This window comes from Dermochelys coriacea, chromosome 2 (assembly GCF_009764565.3).
Source record: "Dermochelys coriacea isolate rDerCor1 chromosome 2, rDerCor1.pri.v4, whole genome shotgun sequence".
Taxonomy (NCBI): Eukaryota; Metazoa; Chordata; order Testudines; family Dermochelyidae; genus Dermochelys; species Dermochelys coriacea.
Window position 1 is genome coordinate 121,772,148 of NC_050069.1, and position 13,653 is coordinate 121,785,800.

Genomic DNA, 13,653 nt, shown 5'->3' on the forward strand with positions numbered 1-13,653 from the left:
GTGACTACTTATCAGTTTTCCTTCTCTGACAGATTAGGAAATAAAAAACTTATGTGGACAGAAGAAAATGACAATCAGGTAAATACCATACCAATAAAAGGAAAACAACTTTTAAAATATACTGAATTCTTTTAAAGCTACCATTCTTGATTAAACCCATCCCTTTGCACGGTACAATAAATGATTGTATATGTAAATATAATAGTTTCTTTGCATAACATTATTCTCTTTCTTTTTAAAGCCCAGGCTCTGGCCCATCCAGCCTCCTCCATCATGACTTGCCCACCTTCACAGGGACAGAAAAGCCACCAATTCTTTCCACAATAAAGCAAAAGCCAATACCATTCTGAAGTGGCTGGCACAAGCTACTCTAAAAAGCTTGCTTTCAAAAGATGGACTGCATTACTTGCGTACAGATTTTAACTCCACTTGGTAGACCAGAGTGATCATAGAATCTATTGTTAATCGGAGGTCCATCAAAAGCAGTCCATGAGAGGATACATGAATTAGTCTAAATACAGTATACTTTTGCTGTGTTTTTACTAGTTTTACATTTTAAAAATTTACTTTGGTCAAAAGAAAAAAAAGCTCACGCTGACTTTACATGTGGTTAGGTGTAGAGTATATGGCATTGTAGGTTGTGCCTAAAATTTTGGCACATGCATGTTTTCCTACATGTACAATTTTGCCTGTATAAAAAACACAAAATAGATGCGTAGACACAAACTGTTCAGAAAGTAAATTGCAAATACCAGGTTTTGCATGGCCAAGAAAAAAAAACTACATGCAAAACTGCACGTACAACAGTGTACATAAAATGTACTATTATAGAGCCTGGGTGGAGGACTTTTTGAAAAACTATTCCCTCTCCCCCTACTATCATTGTATATTCACACACCAAAGTATCCTGATTAAAAAAAAAAATCTGCTTCCATGTCACTTTTCTGATTTCATACAGCACATTCAGGCTCTCAGACACTGAGTCAGTTATCTGGATGTCATTCCTTGCTTATTGATACAGCACTAAGGGAAACATCCCTTCCTCTGTGAAAAAAAAATCACAATGAAACAAAGTAAAATTATCTTGACACACATCCAAGAATTAGAAACTGTAACTTTGTGATCTGGTGAAGCATGTACCAAGCAACAGAAATGTAAAACTCTCTCCCAACTGAATCATACAATATGAGGAATACTTTAACAGGAAAGAGGTTGTAGTTGAAATTTTCAAAAGCACCTAAGTGACTTAGAAGTACCAGTCCCAATGTGGTCTGAATGACTGAATATCAAATAAAAAATGTATTGTAAATAAATCTTACTAGCGTAAACACTATTTCCAGTGGTAGTTCTCTATTTTTCTTCTGCCACTGCTTTAATGTATTGCATTTAATTCCACTCATTGTCCTAGATACACATTTATTTTTCAAAACTTTTTTGTGTATACTTTTTAAAACCAAGATTTGTCACTTTAGAAGCAGGAAAACAATATTTACCTTAAAAGTCTCCCCTTCTTCCCCACTGTTAACCATAAATCTGATCCTGTACCTATTGACATTCATGGCAAAGTTCCCATGGATTTCAATGGATGCAGCATCAGGTCCCAAATATCATCAATATGCAAGAATAAATGCCAGGACAAAACTTACTGTTTTCTACTGTGTAACAAATTCCAAGAAATATATTAAAGCTTTCATAAAGTCTGAGGTCCATAAATAGTTGCTGGTGGGAGGACAAAACTTACTGTTCAGTACATTCTCCAGTTTTTGCGTCATGGATCCTTCTACTTTTTCCGTTCCATCCGCTTCCAGTTTTTGATGGATTGCTGGAATAAAATGTCTAGTTAAAATGCAGACCATTTAAATCAACGGGAATACATTATATCAACGTGACACTTTAAAACAGCTTCTCAAAAATTTTAAATTAAGTGCTTTATTTCTTGCTAGACATAAGCAGCTCAAATGTTATGAGAGGCACCACGGTCTAGTGGGCCACAGGGCAAAGAGCCAGACACTCCAGAATTCTAATTGTTACATTACCTCTGTGTGACGTTGCACAAATCACTTAACCTCTCCAGGTCTCAGTCCCCCCAAGGATAATGCTATAAAATAGTATTAATTTTGTATAGTATTTTGAAAATATAAATACCACATAAATGCTATATGTTATCATGATACTGGAATGTAGTTTGTAGGTGTGACCCTAACAGCATCCCAATGCAAGAGGCTCATTGATATCTGGTAATGAGTTTCAGCTCACCTGACCAGTTCAGAGTACCTCAATACATTAATGTTATAATCTGTATCTCATGTGTGTAATGTGAAAATTAACACCACACTGATCACTAACATTCTTGTGTGGTGTATATACAGTAATTTCCTAAATATGAAGGAAATGTGGAACTAAAATGTGTTTACCAGACAAGTCTGGGGCATGGGTAAACAGGTTTCTCTCAGACAAAGGACAGGTCAGCACTTCAAGTCACGTGTCATCACAGGTGATTAGCAATCACACGTCAAGTGGCCATTCATTTGCAATGGAGAGGGCAGGAACAGATCAATTTGCATTTTAGCAAACACCAGTGGGGGAAGAAACCAGCATGGAACTTCCTTCACCCCCAGACTACGTCTCCTTCTTCAGATCTTGAACAAACTTTATTGGGAAGGGAGGCTGGATGTTGCAGAACATACAGTTTGAGAAAATTCAGAACAGGGGAGTGTTGGGGTCATCTTGGCAGGTGTAACCAAACCTGGCGTATACCAGAGCATGGCTAGGATGTAACAAGCAGGCTGCTGGAATCAGAGTAGCTGACCAGAGCAGCTTAACACACAGACACTCAGTGCTTGCTTGTCTCCTGGCTGTTAGCAGTCAGGTCTGCGAGGTAGGATGACCAGTAATAGGTGCCTATATAAGACAAAGTGCTGAATATCGGGACTGTTCTTTTAAAATCAGGACATCTGGTCACTCTAGCTGTGAGCACAGCAGCAGAACATTTAAGGCACCCAGGTTTACAGGTTGTAGAGACAACCATTCAGTGGGCTACATTGCACCCCAGAACATGAAAATAGATTGAAGCTACAGTTATATTATAATTAAGGCTAAGATTCTGTCATAGTTAATTTTAGTAAAAGTCATGAACAGGTTATGGATAACGAACAAAAATTCACGGAAGCCGTGATCTGTCTGTGACTTCTGCTGCTGAGGCTCCATGGTTTCCCCCATCACCATGGTGGCTGGGAGCTTTGGGGTTCCCACTTCACCCACGGCAGCTGGGAGCTGCAGGGTGACCATATTTCCCGAAGAAAAAATGGGACACCCCAGCCACTCGCCCAAGGCATCCCCCTCTCCCTGCGCAAGGCTTTCACCTGTTGCTGGAACCTTGAGGCGGGTTCCCTCAGGAGTCTGTCACCGGAACTTTGCAGGGGGCACCCTGTCACTTATTACTGCTATTGCCTATATCTGGAACCCTGCCAGGGCCACACTGGCTGTCAGCTCTAGAGTCCTGCAGCGGCTGGGGCTGAAGCAGAGAATGTCACGGAGGTCTCTGGAAGTAATGGATTCCGTGACTTCCATGACCTCCGTGACATAAACAAACTTAATTACAATTAGGGTTGTCAAGATATTAAAAAAATTAATTGAAATTAATCGCACTGTTAAACAACAATAGAATACCATTTATTTAAATACTTTTGGATGTTTTCCACATTTTTAAATATTTTTATTTTAATTTCAACACAGAATACAAAGTAACAGTGTTCACTTTATTTTTATTTTTTGTTATAAATATTTGCACTGTAAAAATAAAATACTATTTTTCAATTCACTTAATACAAGTACTGTAGTGCAAGCTCTTTATCATGAAAGTTGAATTTACAAATGCAGAATTATGTACAAGAAATAACTGCATTCAAAAATAAAACAAAGTCCACTTAGTCCTACTTCTTGTTCAGCCAATCACTCAAACAAGTTTGTTTACATGTGCAAGAGACAATGCTGTCCAATTCTTGTTTACAATGTCACCTGAAAGTGAGAACTGACATTTGGCATGGCACTGTTGTAGCCAGCATTGCAAGACATTTATGTGCCAGATGCGTTAAAGATTCATCTGTCCCTTCATGCTTCAACCAACATTCCAGAGGACATGCGTCCATGCTGATGATGGGTTCCGCTCAATAACAATCCAAAGCAGTGTGGACCGATGCATGTTCATTTTCATTACCTGAGTCAGATGCCACCAGCAGAAGGTTGATTTTCTTTTTTGGTGGTTCATGTCCTGTAGTTTTTGCATCAGAATGTTGCTATTTAAGACTTCTGAAAAAATGCTCCATTCCTCGTCCATCTCAGACTTTGGAAGGCACTTCAGATTCTTAAACCTTGGGTCGAGTGCCCTAGCTATCTTTAGAAATCTCACATTAGTATCTTCTTAGCATTTTGTCAAATCTGCAGTGAAAGCATTCTTAAAATGAACAACATGCTGGGTCATCATCCGAGACTGCTATAACATGAAATATGTGGCAGAATGTGGGTAAAACAGAGCAGCAGACATACAATTCTCCCCCAAGGAATTCATCACATATTTAACTCTTTTTTTTTTTTTTTTTTTTTTAAACAAGCTTCGTCAGCATAGAAGCATGTTCTCCAGAATGGTGCCCAAAGCATGAAGGGGCATACAAATGTTTAGCATATCTGGCATGTAAATATCTTGCATTTTGGTGTTTTTGGTCCCAGACCATATGAAATTGATTTTTAAAAGACCTGTTTTTCCCCTAATTGTGTTACTACAGCACAGAGAAGATTGTTTGGGTTCCTCAACTGTATAACAAGCTGTGAAACGCTGTTGTGTGATATTGCCAATGATTTCAAAATATCTAGCATCAGTGGGCAGAATGTTATTAATTTTTGTGAAATTAGAGAAACAGTTGGGAGAAATGGGTGACAGTGCCTGGCATCTAGTTAGCAGAGCCAACCACTTCTGTAACTGTCTTAAGATGAAAGAACTGGTTGATGGCAGCCATTAACTCCTTGCAGCATAACAATAACCCAAACTCAGCTCTGCCATCTTCCCCATAGTTCAAAGTGTTGACACACTGAATGACTTATTTCCAGATAGAAAGAAAAAAAAAATAAGGAAGGGTTGGGGTGAGGGGGAAGAGAAGAGATAAGAGACTAGGGCATACCCACAGCCCTTGGGAGAATGGGAGATCCTGGTATTGGGGGCTCTGGGGAGTTGCAAGTAGTTCCTGAAATAGAGGGGGAGTGGACAGGTAGCAATACAGGAAGCTTGTGAGGAAGAATGAAAGAATGCAAAGAACCTGTGGTGTGGGCAGTGGTGAGCTTGGCATACAGAAGCAACAAATTTATTTGAGCATAAGCTTTCGTGAGCTACAGCATCCGATGAAGTCAGCTGTAGCTCACGAAAGCTTATGCTCAAATAAATTTGTTAGTCTCTAAGGTGCCACAAGTACTCCTTTTCTTACTGCCCTGCAGTTTGGACTACAGAGATGTGAATAGCCATGCACACCAAAATGCTGTGCAATCATGCCCCCATGTGGATGCTGTGGGCGCGAATTACAAGGTTCCTAGTTTACAGTAATGTAGTCTGTTTGAAGAGGACCACATTACTGTGATCTAGGAACATTTTAGTTCACACCCATTGTATCCATATGGGGGCATTAAACTGCAGCATTTTGGTGTGCACTGCCATTCTCCTCCCCCTAGTCTGAACTGCGGGGCAGTGTAGACAAGCCCTTTATTGTCTTCAGGGGAGTTATTCCTGATTTACACTGGTATGAGATGAGAATCAAGCACTACGAGTTTGGAATGTACTATAGATAAAGTTGTATTCTAAGTTTAAAACCGCCTGTTTGCAGTGTATTGAACAGTATACCAAAAATCAGTTTACATATTTTGATTACACTTAGTAACTACATCCTAAAGTGCAGAGGTTCCCAATCTGAGGCCCAGGAATAGGGCCCTACCAAATTCACAGTCCATTTTGGTCAATTTCACGGTCACAGGATTTTAAAAATAATAAATTTCATTATTTTACATATTTAGATCTGCAATTTCACGGTGTTGTAATTGTAGGGATCCTGACCCAAAAAGGAATTGTGGCACAGTCACATGGTTATTGTAGGTGGGATTGCGGTATTGCTACCCTTACTTCTGCTGGTGACGGTGCTGCCTTCAGAGCTGGGCAGCTGGAGAGTGGTGGCTGCTGGCCGGGAGCCCAGCTCTGAAGGCAGAGCCACCGCCAGCAGCAGTGCAGAAGTAAGGGTGGCATGGTATGGTGTTGTCACCCTTATTTCTGTGCTGCTGCCTTCAGAGCTGGGCCCTTGGCCAACAGCCACCACTCTATGGCTGCACAGCTCTGAAGGCAGCGATGAAGTAAGGGTAGCAATACCACAACCCTCCTAAAATAACCTTGTGACCCCTTGCAACTCCCTTTTGGGTCAGGACCCCCAATTTGAGAAACATTGGTCTCCCCCATGAAATCTGTATAGTGTACTATAGTGTAAAAGCACACAAAAGACCAGATTTCATGGGGGAAGATCAGATTTCACAGCCCATGACACGTTTTTCATGTCCATGAATTTGGTAGGGCTCTACCCATGAACCATAGATGGTCTGCAGAGCAGTAGCAGGTGATTTATAGAAAGCTGCTGGTCTGCTGTGGTCTCATTTCCAGTAAGAGAACAGAAATGACAGAATGAGATTAAATGAAAATGAAATGGAGATAGTAAATGAGCTATTTTTTTAAAAACTTTTTAAAATTAGGGATAGTTAAAAATATCTACACACTTTCCTAGTGTTACTTTTCCATGTAAATCAATTCCTGTAGTTGCCACTGGGAGGCTATGTGATCACGAATGGGAGAGCAGGTGATCTATGATACCACAAACAGGAAGGTGAGGGTCCATAAAACAATGTTTAGATGAAGATACAGTCCACACTGTGAAAGTGTTTGAGACCCCTTGCTATAGAGTACCCAAGCTTTGAAATTGGTGGCTCTGTGGCTCTGCAAAAGCGGCCACACAACTGCATTTTAAAAGTTGTGGAGGTAGGGGAAGAGATGAAATCTACAAGGTACAAGTGTTTTGTCAGGGTGTTAAGAGATTCCTGAGCAGAGGGAAAGTGTTGTCTGAAGTAAGTGAGATAATGGTGACTATTTACATACATATCAGTTAATATTTTTGTTTGGACTAGTTTTGCACAACTAGTCCAGCTAAATTACGATACTTAAACACACTGAACACAGTGTAGAAATAAATAACTTCTCTATGCACACTCAAACTGGTAGAGAGTGTACAATATATTACACATGCACAATACACACCTTCACTTTCCATACAGAAACCATCTTTACTTTTCACCCAACAGTATTTTCAGATTTAGTATATGTCCAACAAGGCACATACCAAATTTTAGGTTCAAGATTCAAACTTATTTTTTAGTTTTCAGAATGTAAAAAGCTTCTGAAGGATTTATTAAAATGGTGATTAAAATCATTTTTTCATTATAAAGTAACTCAAAAATAGCTGAAACATTTTCTTCATACACAGAGGCTGGAAAAACTCCTATTGCTCAAAGGCCTAGAAAAAGAAGAAGTGCCAGTTGGATAAACTGGATTTCTTGCCTGCCACACAAGAACAACAAAGCAGCTCAAGAATGGGCTAAGTGACACATTGCAAACAAGGGCAGTCAAAGTAGATGCCAATGAGAGGGATAGGAGTAGACCTCACTGATAAGAGGCTCCAAAAAAAAAAAAAAAAAATCCAAAATCTTTCAGGGAAAAAGACATCTGATATGGAAAAATCGGAACCTTGGGGGAAAATGGAAAAGAAATTTTCATATGAAAAAACGTCTCTCAGAATGAACAGTGAAGAATTATTAGAGTAATATATGAAATATTATTACTGCTGAACTTCAGTCCTTCAAAATGTTTTCTAATAACTAATAAGTATGCCAAATGAAGTTACTCTATTTCAAAACTTATAGTATTAGGCAATTACAATTCCTGTATACTGAAGGTCTATATGCTGTATATATCTATGTAACCCTTGGGGGCATATTATTACAGCACTCCGGTCAGTACAAAGTGCTACCATTTTTACTAGCGAGCAGGAGTGAAGTTTGGTGTGGACACAATGTGAGCAGGAAGAGAGAAGCAGCTGCTATCCTGAAGATGCTGTCCTTCTGACAGGCCTCAGGGAGCAGCCCACTCATCCTATCTCCTCAGCAGATTAGAAGGCTGACACCCTGTGTCTTGCTGGGGAACAAACAAACAGACTACTGTCTGCTTGTGTAGAGCCAGTGGGGCAGAGGCCTGTGCCTGCAAGGCATTCGAAGAGAATCTTGAGGGGCTGGAATGGATCCTGTCTCAGAGTCCTGACCCTGACATCCACAAGAGGAATAAATCGCACCCAGCAGAGAAGCTCTTATTATTTTTTCCTTCTCCCTCAGCAAAGATGACATGACTGTCTTCTAACACGCAGAAGTATTTCCAAGCTGGAAGTCATTCAGACAAAAAAAGGATCTGTGTTTTGCAAATACTGCCAAATGAAATATGCATTTCCAAATGCCACCAGAAAGACCAAACACATCCTACTACACATGAAATGTCCTGCAGACATTAAAAGTGGAAATGAAGGTCAAGAAGAAGAGCGTGAGATAGACAACACAGACAGTGGTTGCATTTGCAACAAACATTCTTGATCCAGAAGTCCTTTTGCTTCTGTGACATCTTCATCTGGAAGCGTTCTACACTCAGTTTCAACTCTTCAGTCATCAAGAAGACACAGGAATATGAACCAACGATATCCAAAAGATTCCCAGCAATGATTGTATCTTGTATGCAGTGTAGTTGTAGCTATGTCGGTCCCAGGATACTAGAGAGACTAGGTGGGTGAGGTGTTAATGGACCATTTTATGTTGAATGGTTCCTTACAATATGTGAAAAGAAAAGGAGTACTTGTGGCACCTTAGAGACTAACAAATTTATTAGAGCATAAGCTTTCGTGAGCTACAGCTCACTTCATCGGATGCATCCGATGAAGTGAGCTGTAGCTCACGAAAGCTTATGCTCTAATAAATTTGTTAGTCTCTAAGGTGCCACAAGTACTCCTTTTCTTTTTGCGAATACAGACTAACACGGCTGCTACTCTGAAACCTGTCATTACAATATGTGCTAACTACTTATGCTAAAAAATCTGTTCCACCTTGCATTTTGCTGTGAGGTCTTTCCCAGACCTGAAGACGACCTTTGTGTGGCTCGAAAGCTTGTCTCTCTCACCAACACAAGTTGATACAATAAAAGATATTACCTCCCAACAATGACTTCATTTATAGAGAAAATGACATCTGAATATCAACAAAAAAGACTGATGAAGCAAGAGTGATATATGCTTCTAATACTCCAGTGTCCGCCATTGAAAACAGTTATTGGAAGGCAGCATTTAAATTATTAAGACCATCATACCAGATCCCAAGCAAACATTCTTTGAGCAAGCCTCTTCTACAGTCAGAATATGAACATGCAGTGCAACCTGAGCAAGGAAAAAAAAAAAAAAAAAAAAGTCAATGAAGCACTTTGTCCAGCAGTACTTACAGATGGGTAGACAAATGTAGGTGTGGGGGGGGAAGGAATCATAAACTTTGTAATAACACCACTTCCGGGGAAAACAGACAACCTGCAAAGAAATATGTGAAGTACTAGAGAAGACTGGAAATGGGAAAGTATTTTCTCTGCTGACTGACAATGCCAGTAATATGAAAGCAGAATGGGACAACATAAGGGACAAATATCCCCATATAACTGTAACAGGATATGCTTTTCATGGCCTAACCTTACTTATTAATGATATCATGCAGTTGTGCACATCAGAAGAGATCTATAAAAAAAGCAAAAGAAATTATAAAATGTGACAACTACTCATACTCAATAAAATGGTAACACTGAAACATTCTAACCAAACAAGATGGGAATTATGGGGATGTCATTTGAAAATGTATTAAAACAAAGAAGCTCTTCAAGAAAGAGTGATGACTGAAGATCTTAAAAGCGTACAACACACTGTACTTGATGAGGATACCTTCTGGGTTCACCTGCAGACACTCTGAAGATTCTGCAGCTAACTGCTTCTTCAATCACTGTATCTGAATCAGACAAAGCACTTCTGTCAGACATTCCTCAAGTTATGACCAAGATAAAGTCAATTATACTGAAAATCTAAGCTCATCTCCACATACAAGTCAGGAAGATGTAAAAGTGAAGGTCTTTATATGTAGATGGGAAGAATTCGGCTGTAAAGCTACTGCAAACCACTTAGATCCAAGGTTCAAAGGTAATTATGTTAGTGATGATAGCATTGTTACATTAATTGGCTGGATTACTAAACAAGCTACACACTTAAGACTAGATTTTGGAAAATACAGAACCTCTTCAGGTATTTGGTCCGAGAGTGCAATCGCAGAATCTGCCAAGGCCTCTGTACAGCACAATCACTGACTCCTTTTGCTTCTCATCAGCTTCAGATTCCTCCATCTTTTGAAGCATGAGAAAGATGCTGGTCAATGTTTGGAAATACACACACAAAAATCAAGAAACACAATAACATGTGAAAGAGTTTGTTTCACTCCATGCATATCCTCAGTTTAATGAAATAGATGAAGACCATAGTGAACGTTCAAAATCAGAATTTGTGAATTTTTGAGAGAGAGAGATCTCCTGATTAGAAAAGTCACAAGAAAAAACTTGAGCTATGGTAGCATTTCCAAAAGTAAATTGGTAACTAAACTGTTTAAGTTATACTTATTTATATGATGGCTAGATTTGTCTACAGATACGACACACTATATATAATGATAATGCACTATTAAAGAGTCTGATGTTCACTATAAAATCTGGATATACACCCATATTTACTGAGGGTCCTTAATGTTGTGCTGTGTTAACTATACTATAATGAATATATATAAATTGGGGCTGTCAATTAATCACAGTTAACTCTTGCAATTAACTCAAAAAAAATAATCGCAATTAATCACACTGTTACGCAATAGAATATCAACTGAAATTTATTAAATATTTCTGGATGTTTTTCTACATTTTCAAATATATCAATTTCAATTACAACACAGAATACAAAGTGTACACTGCTCACTTTATATTATTTTTATTACAAATATCTGCACTGTAAAAATGATAAAAGAAACAGTATTTTTCAATTCACCTTGTACAAGTACTGGGTGCAATCTCTTTATCTTGAAAGTGCAAGTTACAAATGTAGGCTTTTTGTTACATAACTGCACTCAAAAACAAACCAATGTATAACTTTCAAGCCTAAAAGTCCACTCAGTCCTACTTCTTGTTCAGTCAATCGCTAAGACAAACAAGTTTGTTTACATTTACAGGAGATAATGCTGCCCACTTCTTAATTACAATGTCATCTGAAAGTGAGAACAGGCATTTTCATGGCACTGTTATAGCTGGTGTAACAAGATATTTACGTGCCAGATGCGCTAAAGATTCATATGCCTCTTCATGCTTTGGCCATTGTTCCCGGGGACATTCTTCCATGCTGATGACGCTCATTAAAAAAATTATGCATTAATTACATTTGTGACTGAACTCCTTGGGGAAGAATTGTATGTCCCCTGCTGTTTTACCCGCATTCTGCCATATATTTCATGTTATAGTAGTTTCGGATGATGATCCAGCACGTTGTTCGTTTTAAGACCACTTTCACTACAAATTTGACATTGTGAAATTTTTAAGATAGCTACAGCACTCAACCCAAGATTTAAGAATCTGAAGTACCTGCCAAAATCTGATCAGGATGAGGTGTGGAGCATGCTTTCAGAAATCTTAAAAGAGCAAGATTCTGATGTGGAAACTACAGAACCCAAACCACCAAAAAAGAAAATCTACCTTCTGCTGGTAGCATTTGACTCAGGTGATGAAAGTGAACATGTGTTGGTCCACACTGCTTTGGATTGTTACCAAGTAGAACCCGTCATCAGCATGAACACATATCCTCTGGAATGGTGGTTGAAGCATCAAGGGACATATGAATCTTTAGTGCATCTGGCATGAAAATATTTTGTGACACCAGTTACAACAGTGCCATGCAAATGCCTGTTCTCACTTTCAGGTGACACTGTAAACAAGAAGCAGGCAGCATTATCTTCTGCAAATGTAAAAACCTTGTTTATCTGAGTGATTGGCCGAACAAGAAGTAGGACTGAGTGGACTAGTAGACTCTAAAGTTTTACATTGTTTTATTTTTGAATGCAGGGTTTTTTTGTACATAATTCTACATTTGTAAGTTCAAATTTCATGATGAAGAGACTGCACTACAGTATTTGTACTAGGTGAATTGAAAAATACTATTTCTTCTGTTTTTGTAGAGGGCAAATATTTGTAATAAAAGTAAAGTGAGCACTGTACACTTTGTATTCTGTGTTGTAAATGAAATCAATATATTTGAAAATGTAGACAACATCCAAAAATATTTAAATAAATGGTCTCGTATTATTGTTTAACAGCGTGATTAATTGTGCAATTAATCTTTTTAATCACACAATTCATCTTTTTAATCGCTTGACAGCCCTAATACAAATATGTTCATTTTTAGCGCTTTTCTCTAGAAACATGAGTTTCATTTGTATCTGCTTTATAACATCAGATCTCGATTTACATACTATTTCTGAGCCCTACGGATAACCTTCCTTTTTGTTTCTAAGTCAACAATCTCGAAGCTTTCTATTTTCAACATTTTAATCCCCCCCCTAAAAAATACACATGAATATCTCGGTGTGCAACTCCATCTCTATTACTAGGTATATTTGTCATTATTCAAATGCAAAGAATTTATACTTATTTACTTCATAAATGTAACTACTAGTAATCTCTATGTGATAACCAAATTACACATAATACATCTCACTCTTAAAGAAATAAAGTTTCATTTTGATAAGCAAGTAACTACTGCAGATATTTCAATTTTTTCCAAAATTTCTGTTTCTTGACCTCTCTCCTCATATGTTATTTCTTCTATGCCTTCAAAACATCTGGACATTTTATATCTCTAGTTTCGGCCACACAAACCATATATATATATATGCCTGGTTAGGACCACGGCTTACCATGTCTGAGCATCAGCTGGAACATTGTTAGTACTCTGATAAGAAGTTTGCAGTTATTGGGGCAAGGAGAGACTGAATCTAGGCATTTCAACTACAGTCGAACAGTTCAAAGGCAGTTATCATTGCCAGAAAAACAAGTGATAGCCTATTGCAGTTGCCAGATTAAACTTTCTAGTAATCTAAACTATAATTTGATTAGTTGCTGTTTCCTAATATTAAATTGTTTTTAACACAAAAAGATGGTTTAATACTTTGTTACAGCTTTGCAGGACCACACAATTTAAATGTGCAAGTCAAACCTTAATGTACACTATTTTTAATACCAATTTGTACAAAAACTATGGGTGAAATTTTCAAAAGCAGCTCAGCATTGCTCTAAATCTGCTCCTATTGAAGTCAATAGAAGTTTTACCATTGATTTCTAACGGGAGCAGAAATAGACCAAAAGAGAGCTTTTGCATGGAAACTTAGTTAATTTTTTTTTTAAAGTGTCTGGAACACATCAAACCA

At 38.2% G+C, this 13,653-nt stretch overlaps 1 protein-coding gene across 7 annotated transcripts in view; it reads right to left on the reverse strand.

Moving 5' to 3' along the window:
- EXOC2 (exocyst complex component 2) overlaps nt 1–13,653 on the reverse strand; it is a 194,455-nt gene that overhangs the window by 125,374 nt on the left and 55,428 nt on the right. For all 7 annotated transcript variants that reach the window (XR_005290923.2, XR_006279050.1, XR_006279051.1 and 4 more), the window contains exon 7: nt 1,742–1,822. Coding sequence is in view for 3 of the 7 variants with exons in the window: in XM_038388646.2 (XP_038244574.1) it covers nt 1,742–1,822 (81 nt within the window). In the remaining 4 variants the exon portion in view is untranslated. The remainder of the gene's footprint in view (nt 1–1,741; nt 1,823–13,653) is intronic.